The 12,710-nt window shown below is 46.1% G+C and overlaps 7 protein-coding genes across 7 annotated transcripts; 2 read left to right on the forward strand and 5 right to left on the reverse strand.

Moving 5' to 3' along the window:
- Positions 1 to 23: 23 nt before the first annotated feature.
- Positions 24 to 1,838, reverse strand: HPODL_00221 (Subunit of heterotrimeric Replication Protein A (RPA); the record flags this gene model as incomplete). Its single annotated transcript, XM_014080165.1, has 1 exon — positions 24 to 1,838. The coding sequence occupies one exon, from the start codon at positions 1,836 to 1,838 to the stop codon at positions 24 to 26; it is 1,815 nt and encodes a 604-aa protein (XP_013935640.1).
- An 87-nt stretch (positions 1,839 to 1,925) lies between these two features.
- HPODL_00222 (proteasomal ATPase-associated factor 1) lies at positions 1,926 to 3,035 on the reverse strand (the record flags this gene model as incomplete). The annotated part of the gene is made up of 1 exon (XM_014080166.1): positions 1,926 to 3,035. One exon carries the CDS (start codon positions 3,033 to 3,035, stop codon positions 1,926 to 1,928), a length of 1,110 nt encoding a protein of 369 aa, XP_013935641.1.
- Positions 3,036 to 3,087: 52 nt separating this feature from the next.
- HPODL_00223 (uncharacterized protein) lies at positions 3,088 to 3,927 on the forward strand (the record flags this gene model as incomplete). The annotated part of the gene is made up of 1 exon (XM_014080167.1): positions 3,088 to 3,927. The coding sequence occupies one exon, from the start codon at positions 3,088 to 3,090 to the stop codon at positions 3,925 to 3,927; it is 840 nt and encodes a 279-aa protein (XP_013935642.1).
- A 30-nt stretch (positions 3,928 to 3,957) lies between these two features.
- HPODL_00224 (uncharacterized protein) lies at positions 3,958 to 7,458 on the reverse strand (the record flags this gene model as incomplete). Its single annotated transcript, XM_014080168.1, has 1 exon — positions 3,958 to 7,458. The coding sequence occupies one exon, from the start codon at positions 7,456 to 7,458 to the stop codon at positions 3,958 to 3,960; it is 3,501 nt and encodes a 1,166-aa protein (XP_013935643.1).
- A 269-nt stretch (positions 7,459 to 7,727) lies between these two features.
- Positions 7,728 to 9,179, reverse strand: HPODL_00225 (Repressor ROX1; the record flags this gene model as incomplete). The annotated part of the gene is made up of 1 exon (XM_014080169.1): positions 7,728 to 9,179. The coding sequence occupies one exon, from the start codon at positions 9,177 to 9,179 to the stop codon at positions 7,728 to 7,730; it is 1,452 nt and encodes a 483-aa protein (XP_013935644.1).
- A 1,054-nt stretch (positions 9,180 to 10,233) lies between these two features.
- HPODL_00226 (uncharacterized protein) lies at positions 10,234 to 11,025 on the forward strand (the record flags this gene model as incomplete). The annotated part of the gene is made up of 1 exon (XM_014080170.1): positions 10,234 to 11,025. The coding sequence occupies one exon, from the start codon at positions 10,234 to 10,236 to the stop codon at positions 11,023 to 11,025; it is 792 nt and encodes a 263-aa protein (XP_013935645.1).
- A 69-nt stretch (positions 11,026 to 11,094) lies between these two features.
- HPODL_00227 (Protein involved in pre-rRNA processing) lies at positions 11,095 to 12,645 on the reverse strand (the record flags this gene model as incomplete). The annotated part of the gene is made up of 1 exon (XM_014080171.1): positions 11,095 to 12,645. One exon carries the CDS (start codon positions 12,643 to 12,645, stop codon positions 11,095 to 11,097), a length of 1,551 nt encoding a protein of 516 aa, XP_013935646.1.
- Positions 12,646 to 12,710: the final 65 nt, after the last annotated feature.

Below are 12,710 nucleotides of genomic sequence, written 5' to 3' on the forward strand. Positions count from 1 at the left end.
AATACTAGAAAAAGCCATACCCATCACACGGAGTAGCTGCTGAGAATTTCGACAAGAGCTTCGCACTCGGCAAGATAATCGACCTTAGCGAGACTGGCAACGGTGAATCTGGCTCTGTCTTGACCCTGGTAGCTGTCGACTTTACCACGAACCCTGAGCAAGACCTCTTTAAAAGAAATGTTCTCATTGATGAAATTTTTAAGAGCGTTTTCTCCTACACTCTCGATGCTTGGGTCCTCGGCGTCGTTCTTGAGCTTCAAGAGCTCTGCGGCACTCAATCCCAAAAGCTGGGCAGCCTGCTCATCGAACAACGTGAGCCACATTTGGCCGGTCTCATCCACAACTGACACAGTCAAGATGTATCTGTAATTAGGCTCAGGATGGTTGATGTTGCACTTTTCGCATCTCCAGGTGCCATTATCCTGTTCGAGCAACTTTTTGTTACAACCTTCGCTTCTGCATGCTGGATAGCAGAAGTTGTCCGTCTTAATAAAAGAAATGGTGGCTTTCAAGCTGAAATAATCAGGCTTATCTTTTAATCCCAATTTCTCATCCTGAACCTGTTTAATAGTCTTGCGTTCCAGGATTGATTGTTTGGACGTCAAACTCGTGGCACCAGAAGAGCCAGATTCAAGGGCAATGCTTTTGAAGCTTTGGTGTGATCCTTGGGCATCATACCATCCTTTGATCTTATAAGCTTCCTCGATGTCGGGGTTTACAACAATTGTAGCAGCAGGAATCAAAGAAAGACTTTTTCCTCCAAAGTCTTGCACTCTGCAACCTTTGAATGCAACCACTGACCCAACTGGAACATCGAACTCCCGAGCGTGCTTGTTCCACAAGCCGATATTGACTGCGAATTGCGATTTATCGACTAAAACGATATCTCTTCTGTCGAAAGGCTTTCCAGTGGATTTGGCAACGATCTCCTGCTTATCCTTGACTTCTTTTAGGATACCGATGACATCGATGACGGCACCATTCTCAAGGTTCTGAACCTGATCGAGCGGAACAAAATCAAAATGGAGTTTTGGAACGTCGGAGTCATCGTCGCATGGCTCAATGATGGTGTCCTTGTCAAACTGTAATTCATACTGGTGCTTCAAGTTGGAAAACTGTGGTTTGGCCATCTGCATGGAAGCTTTGCTGATATAGAACACCTTGTTCTCTTCCAGCAAATCCCAGAACTTTTCAGCTACTTGGTTAAAGGCAGTGGCTCTGATCTCTCCAGTCTCATCCAACAAATTGACATTAAATAACTTGCCATCGCCTCTTTGGTTGGACCAATGTTTCATATCGCTCTTGAATGAGACTCTGGCCTTGATGGTCCACGAGTTTTGATATGGAGACAGTTGATCAATTGAGTACAGGTTTTGGTACTTTGGCGGCGGTTTGGAAACGGTCTTCTTAGGCATCGTTGCTGCAGGAGACGGTGTCATCGTAGAATCCCGCGGAGGAAGCTGTCCCTTGAGCAAATTGTTGTCCTCTGGATGTTCCTTCAGGTAGTCATCGAGGCTCTCGAACTTGATCTCGCTCTTTTCTCCTTGTTCAACCACCTCCGCACGATCCACAACCAGGAAAATCTTACCATTATTGGTTGGCGTGATCTCATATTGCGTGATCTTCAAAATGCAGTATCTTTTAAAGTTCTCAATGGCATTTTGGGCCTCGCTAGGCTTGAACACACCATTGATAGCATATTGGCCATCGTTCAACATAAGTCTCAATCTTTCTCCGGTAGACTCGGGGATCGACTTAGCCTGATGGGCTTGCAAGTAAATCGCATCTGGCATGACGCCATCCCTGCAAATACTCAAAATAATACCGGGCTTCAGCATTAGGGAAGATAAGTAAATTGCCATCAAATATTTCGCACTTTTTATTTACGCGTCGCATCTCACCATAATACTGGTGTAGAGTTGTTTTCACAAACTGATCTTCTTCAAGGTGTTGTCCTTGCAGGCGACATACAAGCTACCAGGAATTGCGCAGAAATCGTTCAGCCCGTAATAATCGCTGAATATAGATTCAACTTCTCCATCATAGTCGATGATCGCCACCTGTCTCTGAAGGCAGTAGATTTTTCTGTCTGATATTTGTATTTTGCGAACTTCCTCATCGCTATGGAGCTCCCATATCTTTTCGGATCCTCGAAAACACCTTATTGTGCCATCAGAATGGCCCGTCACCAAAATTTCCTTATTAGCAGCAAATGCAGACATTTTGTCCCCCGCTGCGAACTCACCAAGAGAACAGCGCGTTTCCAAATCGTACGTTGCCACCACACCGCTTTCGTAGCCAACCAACAGGTTTTTGTTTTCTGTCTCGTAAAATATGGAATCAGACACCGGCCGGGCATCATTCCCGGGCTCCCCAGTGTCTATCACGGCGAGTCCCACCACAGGGTCTGTCAAATTTTTCACTCGCCGGAACTCCCATACTGGTTCTCCACTGGCACACTCCCATATATAAATCGCACCATCACGCGCTCCAGAGATAATGTTTCTCCCGCGTCCTATGGCAGCGAGGGCTGTGAGCATTGCAGCATGCTTGCGCATCGTTCTTGGGTTGCTTCCGTCCAGCACAGACCAGATCTTGATGCTGAAATCGAGACCAATTGTCATTGCCACCTGCTTGCTTGGAAAGTACTGTATTTGTAGAATATCTGAATAGTGGGCGTTGTGCACCTCAACACACTTGCCGTCGGAACTTATAAACGTGAGCTGTCCCTGTGTGCCACCTATAGCACGTTTGCCATCGTCTGTGGCAGCCACGCAGTTGATTTCATAATCAGCATTCATACTCGACGACGGTTGTTTCAGGGTGATGCTCTTGGATCCATTTTTCAGCACGATGTCGCCGTGCTTCTCCTCGAATTTCCATGCTCCTAATGAGACGATATCTTTGCCCACACACTCAAAATCGGTTCGCTCGTCATTGATATAGACCCAGAATCTTTCTTTCTCCACCATACCCCTTTGCACGTCTTGTATCACGTACCGGAAATCATGCTGGATAATGACCTTGTCTATCATCGGCTGTGCAGAAAGTTTAAGAATAAATCATTTTATTTCTCGAATTATTGTCATGTCTTCAGAAAAGGAAAATGAAGTCCTGTCAATGTTTTTTGATGACGCCTTTGTGCCTCACGACTACCTTGACGCTTTATTCACATCTTCATTAAACCTTAACGCCCCTCAACTAAAGAACAAGTCAGTCACATTCGCATCTCCGAACTCTCTTAAATTATTACAAGGTAAATGTCTCTCACTATTAACACATTTGGACTACTACACCAACGAGCTCACACACCAATTTGAGAAGAAGCTTCAGGATTTGCACAACTCGTCGTCGATAATATCATATGCCTCAGAAAATAGTGGAGGCATTACCAGGCTGGAGTACTACGTGGAGTATCTCGCTTCCTCAATCAACTCTCTCAACAGAGATATGGACGACGTGAACGCAAAGTTGAATAATGTGCAGCAACATCCAGAATCGCAGGAGTTGATTAAAAACATTCAAACGCTCAAGTTAGTAAAAGACCGTATCCAAGCTGTGCTGAATATATTTGAGACCGTCCAAGCAGTGGTGCTGACGAGCGCAATCGAAGAGGAGAAGCTGAATGGTGCGCATCAATTATCTTCCTTAGCGCCTACAGGTGCTTCCTCCGAAGAGGCGGCCACCAATGTCTCACTAGACACGTTCTCGTCCTCGCTCAATATCCTGGAAGAAACCATTATGGAACAAATACAGAAAGAAAAAGGTTTAGGCGAGGTAAACAATGATCTCTTGGAGAAAATACAGGTTCTTGTGGATTTGACGCCCTTTTTTAAGAGCCTAACAAGGTTCTACCCCGTTTATGCTGATTTTGCGCAGTTTCTGGAGAATGAGAAAAAACGGTACCTTGCTAAATTTTATAAATAGTGATTTTCTAATAATAATATACATGAATTCCTATAAATCCTGGGAATGCGCTGTGAATCTGCTATCGTTTTGAGAGAATAATGTGTTGTCAGTCGTTTGCGAGCCAACAGATGTGTCCGTGGACGTGGAAGATCTCGACCTACCATCACTGATATGTTTGATATGCGACACACTCAATATATTTTCGTTTTCATCTTGAGAATCGCCGGATTCGGACTCTATCTCGGGGTCTGACTTCTTCTTTCTCTTGAAAGTCAGTAAGGAGATCACTTTGTTGAAGGCCCTGGTAGGGAATATCTTTTCCACCCAAATGTCGGGAATTATTCTGATAATGATACCAGCAGGAATGGAGAGTAATCCGCAGATAACGGCAGTCCCCCACATTGCACCCGTTTGTCTTGCAATACTGAAAGCAGCACCTCCCACGTACATGATTAGTATCTGGAATCCGCCGATGATTGCTGCAATGGAAATGAAATACCAATTGCTGAAGAAATGTTGCGTAAAGTCGAGATTAGAGCGAGTGATGCGATCCCTCACTTTCGTAATTCCATCACCCTCATCCAGTTTCCGTGTCAAAAAGAGATTGAAAAATTGCAACCAAACAAAAGTATTAAAAGTCATAGCAGCGATTTGAGTCGATTCGTGATCGTCCACATGACCGTCAGGGAAGAATATTTTGGCTCCTGCAAAATGCAGCACAAAAGTGATAACCAGCTGAACAATAGACTGTCCGAGAATCATCTTCCACATGGAGGTGGAAATAAGAGGAGCGTGGCGACCAGCTGGCTTTCTATTCAAAATGTCTTCGTCCGGCTTATCTGTGGCAAGAGCTAACGCAGCCAGAGTATCCATGATAAGGTTCACCCAGAGTAACTGGACAGCAGTCAAAACTGAACTGTCGTCCGACGATGCAACGGCAGAAATGAATGTTAGTGCGACGGCGGTGACATTGACAGTGAGCTGGAATTGAACAAACTTGCGAATCGAAGTTGCAACCGTTCTTCCCCATTTGATGGCATTAACGATCGATGAGAAATCGTCCGTTGTCAAGATGATATCGGAAGCTTCTCTGGCGACTTCGGTACCTGCAATACCCATGGAAAAACCAACGTCGGCAAGTTTTAATGCAGGTGCATCGTTGGTACCGTCTCCAGTCACTGCGACAACCTCTCCTTGACTTCTCAAAGTGTCCACTAAAATCCGCTTGTCCTCAGGACTGGACCGAGCCAGCACGCAGAGCTTGGGAACAAGATTGATGCGCTCTTGTGGGCTCAAGGTCCGGAAAACAGGGCCCTCCATGCATGCAGTTGGATCGTTGAATGTTTCTTCGTTGAGAATCCCGCAATTTTTGGCAATGGCACGGGCCGTCAAGATGTTGTCACCGGTAACCATTCTCACACGGACACCCGCAGTGGCACATTTGGCAACAGCTTCTTTCACACCTTCTCGAAGAGGGTCCTGGATACCCACCAAGGAATCCAAAACTAAACCCTCGCGCTTCGCTGTGGTCTCCCCACCAATAACAATTTTTGGAAGGTTGGTGTTTTGGATTGCTGCAGCGTTAGCGTCGTTGGCCAGAATTTCAACTGTCTCCCCAAAAAGAATATTCGGATCAGCTTCTCTTCTGTTATCTGACTTGGCCATATTGGCAGGAGGCCACGATTCCAATCCTTCAAAATCGCAGTGAGCAAGACAGAGTGTCCTAAGTGCGTGCTCTGCAAGATCGGTGATTTTCGACGTGATTTCCTCTTTGATGGCACTGGTAATTGGCACTGTCTTACCGTCCAAAGTGGTTCTAGCAGTGCATCTGGAAAAAACCAGCTCAGAAGCTCCCTTGATGTAAAATCTATAGCCCGAACTAGTCTTGACCACAATTCCACCCCATTTGCGAGAGGACTCAAACGGAATCACCTGGACTATACGGTGTTGCGATTGCTCTCTAATTAATTCCAGCGGTGTATTTTCGTTGATTGCATGGAACCGCTCTTGAGCAAGAAGAAGTAAAGCACACTCTGTCTTGGAGCCAACAAATGGCTCTTCAACCTTTGCTTTCTGAGGCTTGTCCCCTTTCTTGAAGAGTCCTTTTTTCTGCACACGAGAGATTTGCTCTTCCTTGCTAGCTTCAAAAGCGGTCGAGTTTAGCAAAATGTTGTCGAGCAAGCTATTTTTCAGATTGTCGCTAATAGTCTCGAGGTCGGCCTGACCATTATTCCGTGAAAGGGTGTAATCAAAATCACTGTCGCCTATGAACCCCCTGACAACGCGCATTCTGTTCTCTGTGAGTGTTCCCGTCTTGTCGGAGCAGATCGCCGTCGCGCCTCCCATGGTTTCACAACTTTTCAAGACACGCACCAGATTACCGTCCTTAGTCATACGTGTAGTTGCAAAAGCAAGAGCCAACGTCACAGCCAACGGAAGGCCTTCCGGCACAGCCACAACAATGATCGTGATGGCCGTAATAAGAATGTTCAGGAATTTTGTGCCCTTCTGCGCACCTGTGAGATACTTATAGTCGGTTCCCAGCTTCACACAAAACTTTATGAACAAGACAACAAACAGTATAATGGCTGCCAAAAATCCGAATCTTGCAATACCGTCTGCCAAGTGCGAAAGTCTTGCTTGCAGTGGAGTTTCCTCTGACTCATGACGAAGCGACATCATGATTTTCCCGTGCATGGAATTTGTGCCAACAGCTGTCACGATAGCTTTTCCTTGGCCAGAGATCAACTTCGCCCCAGATATCAACATTGGGTCATCAACGCCTTTGTCACCAATGTCCTTGGAAGCGTTGCCAAGAGCCTTGTAACGCTCTAATGCATAGGCTGCAGGAATTTTGCGGATGGCATGTGTTTCGCCGGTAAGAGAACTTTCATCGCACTCGCACTCACCAGAAACCAAAACCGAGTCTGCTGGGACAACTTCACCGGTTTCCACATATATCAGGTCTCCCACGAGAAGTTGTCCAATAGGTATGAATTGCTTCTCTCCCGACCTGTAAACGATCACATTACGGTCGTCTTTTTTGGCATTCAGCTTCGAGAATTGTCTCTCTTTATTATAGTCGTTGACAGATCCCACGATCACAACGATAGCTATAGCCACAATGATGGCCACACCTTCCACCCACTCGACTTTAGGCAGGGGATTGCCCTCGTCGTCATATTCAGGAGGTTGACCAAAGGTTTCATAGAGACCCAATGCCAAAGACACGATGGCTGCAACGGTTAGCATGATCAGAATCTTGTCCTTCAGAGCCTCCCAACACAACCGCAAAAACGATTTGCTTGCTTTTTTGGGAAGCACGTTGACACCATAAACATGCTGCCGTTGTTTGAGCTCTGTCTGAGGAATATCTTTGGACAAGCCTCTAGCCTCATCGGTGGCCAACCCTGACACGAGGGCGTCTATGCCTCCGAGCTCTTGGAGCTTTATCAGAGATTTAGGATCATGAAGCGCGCCCAGATCATTCACTGAAACTCTGAACCTGTCCCTGGCCTCAAGATCGGTGGTTTTCCTTGAGATGGACATTTGGAAAGATTTTTTTCAGTTTCACTTATCAATTAAGCACACTGGTTCATATATGCAGCCTTTGAATTGTGCCTCGTTTTCGGTAGGGTCCACTTATCGATTTTTATTATTGTTAAAGGGCTACTCTTTTTGAAAAGGAGGCTGAGCACTAGCAGCAAAATTGTGAGGAAAAATTTCTACAATCGGTTAAATTGCCTAGATTTTAAAGCAAACACGCAACATAAAATACATGTAATCAGATACTCTATAACTATAGCGTAGTGGAATACTCAGCCTCCATTCTTTTGATTCATGTTGAGTGGTGGCAGAGAGAGATTGTTGATTGATGGCAATGACATCTGCATAGCTTGAGCTTGGGCTTGGGCTTGGGCTTGGGCTTGAGCACTCTGTTGGAAATCGTAGCCAAACATTGGATTCATGTACATGTTTTGTTGTTGCTGCTGTTGCTGCTGCTGTTGCTGTTGCTGCTGTCTGCTCATCGTTGCGTATATTTGATTAGTGTCCATCATCTGTGACATGTACATTTGTGAGTAATTCGGTGTCTGTGACGCCTCAGCCTTTATTTGCTGCTGCTGCTGAGCTTGGCCGTTAGAATATCTTGCGCCTTGTTGTCCATTTACTTGGTTGACAAAAGTCATGTATTGAGTTTGGTCATTCATAGTGGCCGATTGTTGCGCCACATTTGGGGATGAAGAGTTCTTGTTACTCGGTTGCTGGCTCATCGAGCTTTGGGTCCCTGTAGATGCACTCGCAAGAGCAGGGTAAATGTCATCTGATTTGAACTGTTGAGGTTGCATAGCAACCATGTTCGGTTGGTAGTACAAGGCCTGTTGCTGAGGTATTTGCGAGGCCGCTTGTTGTTGTACTGCCTGAACAGCCTGCTGTTGAGTAACCGATCCATTGGCAGCACCCACTGGCTGAGGGAAATATTGGTTGCCATTTAAGGCGAAGGCATACGCGTGATTAGGATATTGGGCCATATAAGACTGCATAGCCAAGTTATGATTTCTTATTGCCTGTTTGGTGCTGCAGTGAGGGCAGTTCTTTTTACTGTTTCTTCTAGGGGTGTATTTGTATCCAGGATATCTTTCTGCGTGTCTTTTTTTCTCTTCTTCGGCCTGTTTGTTCCAATATTCTTTTTCTTCTGGTGGTAGGTTTCTCCATCTGCGACCCAGTTCTCTGGACACATCTGGATTGGTCCTGATCACGTTCCCTTCTTCCAACAATGCCTGATGGTGCTTTTGTCTGAACAAAATAAAAGCGTTTCGAGGCCTAGGAATTCGGTTTCCTTCCTGCTTACAGGTACATTTTTCAAATAGTTTGGAAGAGTCCAGCTGGGGCGGTTGGGGTGGAGGCGGAATTTGAAGAGCCTGCATCAGATACTGTTGCTGTAGCTGCTGTGGGTACTGTATCGCTGCCTGCTGTGGGAACTGTTGTTGGACTGCGATCTGTTGATATTGTACAGGTATTTGAGATGGTTGAGGGATAGACATCTGATGCTGAGGTTGCTGGGAAAGCTTTTGATCATGCTGCTGAACATGGGTTATGGCATCGTTGGACTCAGGCTTGTCCTGTTCTGGTTGAGGAGAGTTGGACCCTGAATTTGACTGGTGAGTGCTGGGAGAGTGCTGTTGGCTTGAAGGTTGTGTCTGGCCCGGGATAATGTGAGAAAGGGGCGGCAAGCTTCTCTTGCCGTCCTGGTCCACTTGAAACTGTTCCATCTTTCGCGATGGTTTATAGAAATCTCTTGAAGTCTAAGAAACCTTGTTTATATTATTTATTGTGAGACCAGAATTGATAAAAAACCTTTCTTTGTTTCTTTGTTCGTGCGTTTGTTTTATTCTCGCACCAAAACTTTTCGCCAACGTTTTCTTTTTTTCGAGCAACAAAGCATTTTAGTGGACGAGCAAGAATTTCAGTTTTACAACAATAACAATTACAATAGACGTACAATAAAAAAGGTTACGGATCTGCGAATTTATTGGGTGAAGGGCTGACCGTTAGATTCATGTATCAATAAGGTGTATTAATAATAATTTGCGCTAACAGATCCAAGCGAGCTGACGTGCCAACTTCCGTATCTATTAGAGTTGGTACGAGTAGCTCTGGTTCATTGGCAAGCCAGCACCAAAATTAACCTAGACTTTACTTTTGACGCCTCGAAAGAAATTGCTCATCCATTCCTGTGTTTCTCTCTGTACATTCCCGCAAAAAAAATAGTATGATTCGGCAAAATCGCCATAGCACGCTGAGGCTGTTGCTAGGCCGTGTTGTATAATTTAGCCTAGGCGACCCTTGCTTACCCTGCCCATATTGCAAGGGGCACAATGTCCAATGCCCTTTAGTTATTGTCCGAACAGTGGTCTGGCCTTCATCCTTATTGGAGACCACTGTCTGCGGACAAATATTGCACATGATTGCTCTTTTGGGAACCCAAAAATCCTAAACAGGCATTTGGCTATTTCTCCTACAATAGGGTTATTGTGCTCTGACAATAGGTTTTGTTTACCCACTACTCTGTTTGTTTACATTTGGACGTTTTCATAACTAAAACTTTGCAGAGTTGTCCAGTCAGTCAGCACCTCGGACGACACAACTTTGTTTTCTGAACTTACTTTCGTTTTCTTCTTAATCAACTAAATAACAAGCTCTAAAACTTACCACAGTCATTCCTTAAAACGAGAGACTCACTCTCACTTGTGCTACCAGAGCTTACCTTTATATTCATTCTTGAAAGAACCAAATACCTCCACTCGTTGACCCAGAACATTAATAATGCTTTACAAAACTTTTGTGCCCCTTCTTTTGCTGTCAGCTTACACCAAAGCCGAGGAAACCACCACTTCGCAGGTCACCGTCACTGTGACGAAGACCTTGCTATCGCCATCCGAAAGCTCTGCTTTATCGTTGTCGTCCGCCTCTGCTGCCTCTGCGTCTGCGGCGTCGGTTGCCAGTGAGTCCTCCGCTTCAGCTGCCTCTGCTGCCTCTGCTGCTAGTGCGGCTTCTGCCTCTGCTGCTTCCGCTTCTGCTGCCTCCGTCGCGGCAGCTTCTGCTGCTTCTGTTTCTGAGGCCTCCGAAGCCTCTGCTTCCGCCGCTTCTGCAGCCTCCCTTGCTGCTGAGTCTTCTGCTTCGTTGGAGAAGGCCAAGGGTCTGCTGGCCATTGCTTCTGCTGCTACTGTGAGCTCCTCCCAGGGGGTTTCCCAGAGCTCTGCTCAGTCCAGCAGACGGTCAACAGTGCCATCCTCAACTTTGAGAACGTCATATGTGACATCCGCAGCTCCATCCTCTTCGAGGGCTCCAATAAGATCCTCTGTGGCTCCTTCGTCCGCTTACAGCAGATCCGCCGTTAAGTCCTCGAGCAGCTCTTCCTTCTCGAGCTCTAAGTCGAAGACGACCAAGTCCAGCTCGAAAGCCAGCTCAAGCTCTACTTCAGTCTCCACCCACGATGACGAAGGAACTTCCACTGCTGCTTCCTCTTCTTCTTCCAGCGCTCAAGCTAACGGAGTGGCTCCAATAAGTGGTCTCACCTTCGGCGTGGCCGGAATTGTTTTGGCTGCCCTGATCTAGATTTGACCCCTGTTGCTTTCGATTTATGTAAGACTACGTTAAATACCGGCTAATTCTTGCTATGTATTATTAATTACCCTCTATATTTATCACACATGAGTACAATGCGTTCCTGCCACCTTTTGCTCCGTCTATCCAGCGTCCCAGCCTGTGCTCTTTTGATAGTGACGCGTACACCCGCACTTGCTCGTCTTCGAGGTGGGCACTGATCCTCGTGACCACGCCTTTGGCCCTTTCCAATGTGCCGATCAGAACAAACTTGCGCAATTCCTTCTCTAGCTTCCAAACTTTAATCTCTCCATTCCAGGACCCAGAGAAAAAAATATCACTGTAGGGAACGGCGTAAATAGAAGTGATCCAGAAGGGCTGTGGTTTGGGCACTTGCAACCGCGCCTCCTCTAGGTTGCTCTCAGCACTAGCCTTCCAAGGTTCCTTTTCTGGTTCAAGTCCGTGTGCCTGTCTCTCTGTGTATAAAGGTTTCTTTTTAGCCAGAGACCATAGGCATATGTTGCCATTGTCTGATCCCGTGACGAAATGAGTGTCATCAATCATCGAGACACAGTCGATACTACCCTCTGCGTAAAAATCAATACCTGCCTTGGGCGTGTCTCCACCTCTGAATGTGAGTCTTGTCTCTTCTGCTATTTTCCATAGCATAGCAGTCCGGTCTCGAGACCCCACGGTGACACATCTTTCCTGAGCCAATGCAGCGATATCAGCAACCAAGTCTTGATGTCCGTAAAGCGTCTCCAGCTGTGCCTGTTGATTGACGCTATATGTTCTGATTTTGAGATCAGCACAGGCCGCGTACAGCTGATCAGTATTTCGACGAAACGCTAGTCCTAAAACCTCTCCTCGACGATCGCGGGTCTCCAAAACTCGGATCGGAGCCAAATTCTCGCTGCTCCAAATAATAATGCGCTTATCACGACCTCCCGTGACAACATACTTGCCATCGGGACTCACAGCCACCGATAGTATCTCGTCACAGTGGCCGTTATTCATTTGCTCTTTTGAAATTTCTGTGTATTTGCGTCCTCCTTTGACAAACTTCAGTTTGACAGGCTTTTTGTCTTCGTCTTTCACGTCCCACTTTGCAAGCTCCATGTCTTTCGAAACTGTGAAGGCGTAAGGATACCGCACTGCAACTCCCGTCAGCCCTATACAAGGGACTCTGGCAACGGTTATCTTTGCCTCTTCAAGCTGCAATTTGTCACCAATGAATTGGTAAACGTGTCCCTGTTGCTCAGAGACGTCTTTCTGCAATCTGGAGGCAATAATGTCATCGTCTAAATCTTTAGCGTCGAAGTCATACACCTCAGCTTCTGCCTGCAATTCGCTCAAATACTGTTTGGCCATGCGTCTTCTTTTCTCTGCTGCACTTTCGCCTGCGTGTTCCTCCTCGCTGGAATTGTCTTCTTCTTCCTCCTCAGATTCAACTGCAGACGATTCATCGAATATATCACTTTTCACTTCTTCCTCGTCTATATCGCTGGAGCTCTCGGGAATTTCCTTTTGCCGAGCATTTGGGGCTGCTGCACGCTGTTTTCTGGCCTTCTCAGGTCCTCGCGATGGACGCTTTCTCTTCTTTGAAGGGTCAGAGAAAAACGAATCCGACATGATGGTACATCTAAAATTTTTTTCCACTATATTTTTACAAAATATTTTTTTTATCGCATCCGTGC

This window comes from Ogataea parapolymorpha, chromosome III (assembly GCF_000187245.1).
Source record: "Ogataea parapolymorpha DL-1 chromosome III, whole genome shotgun sequence".
In the NCBI taxonomy this organism is placed as follows: domain Eukaryota; kingdom Fungi; phylum Ascomycota; class Pichiomycetes; order Pichiales; family Pichiaceae; genus Ogataea; species Ogataea parapolymorpha.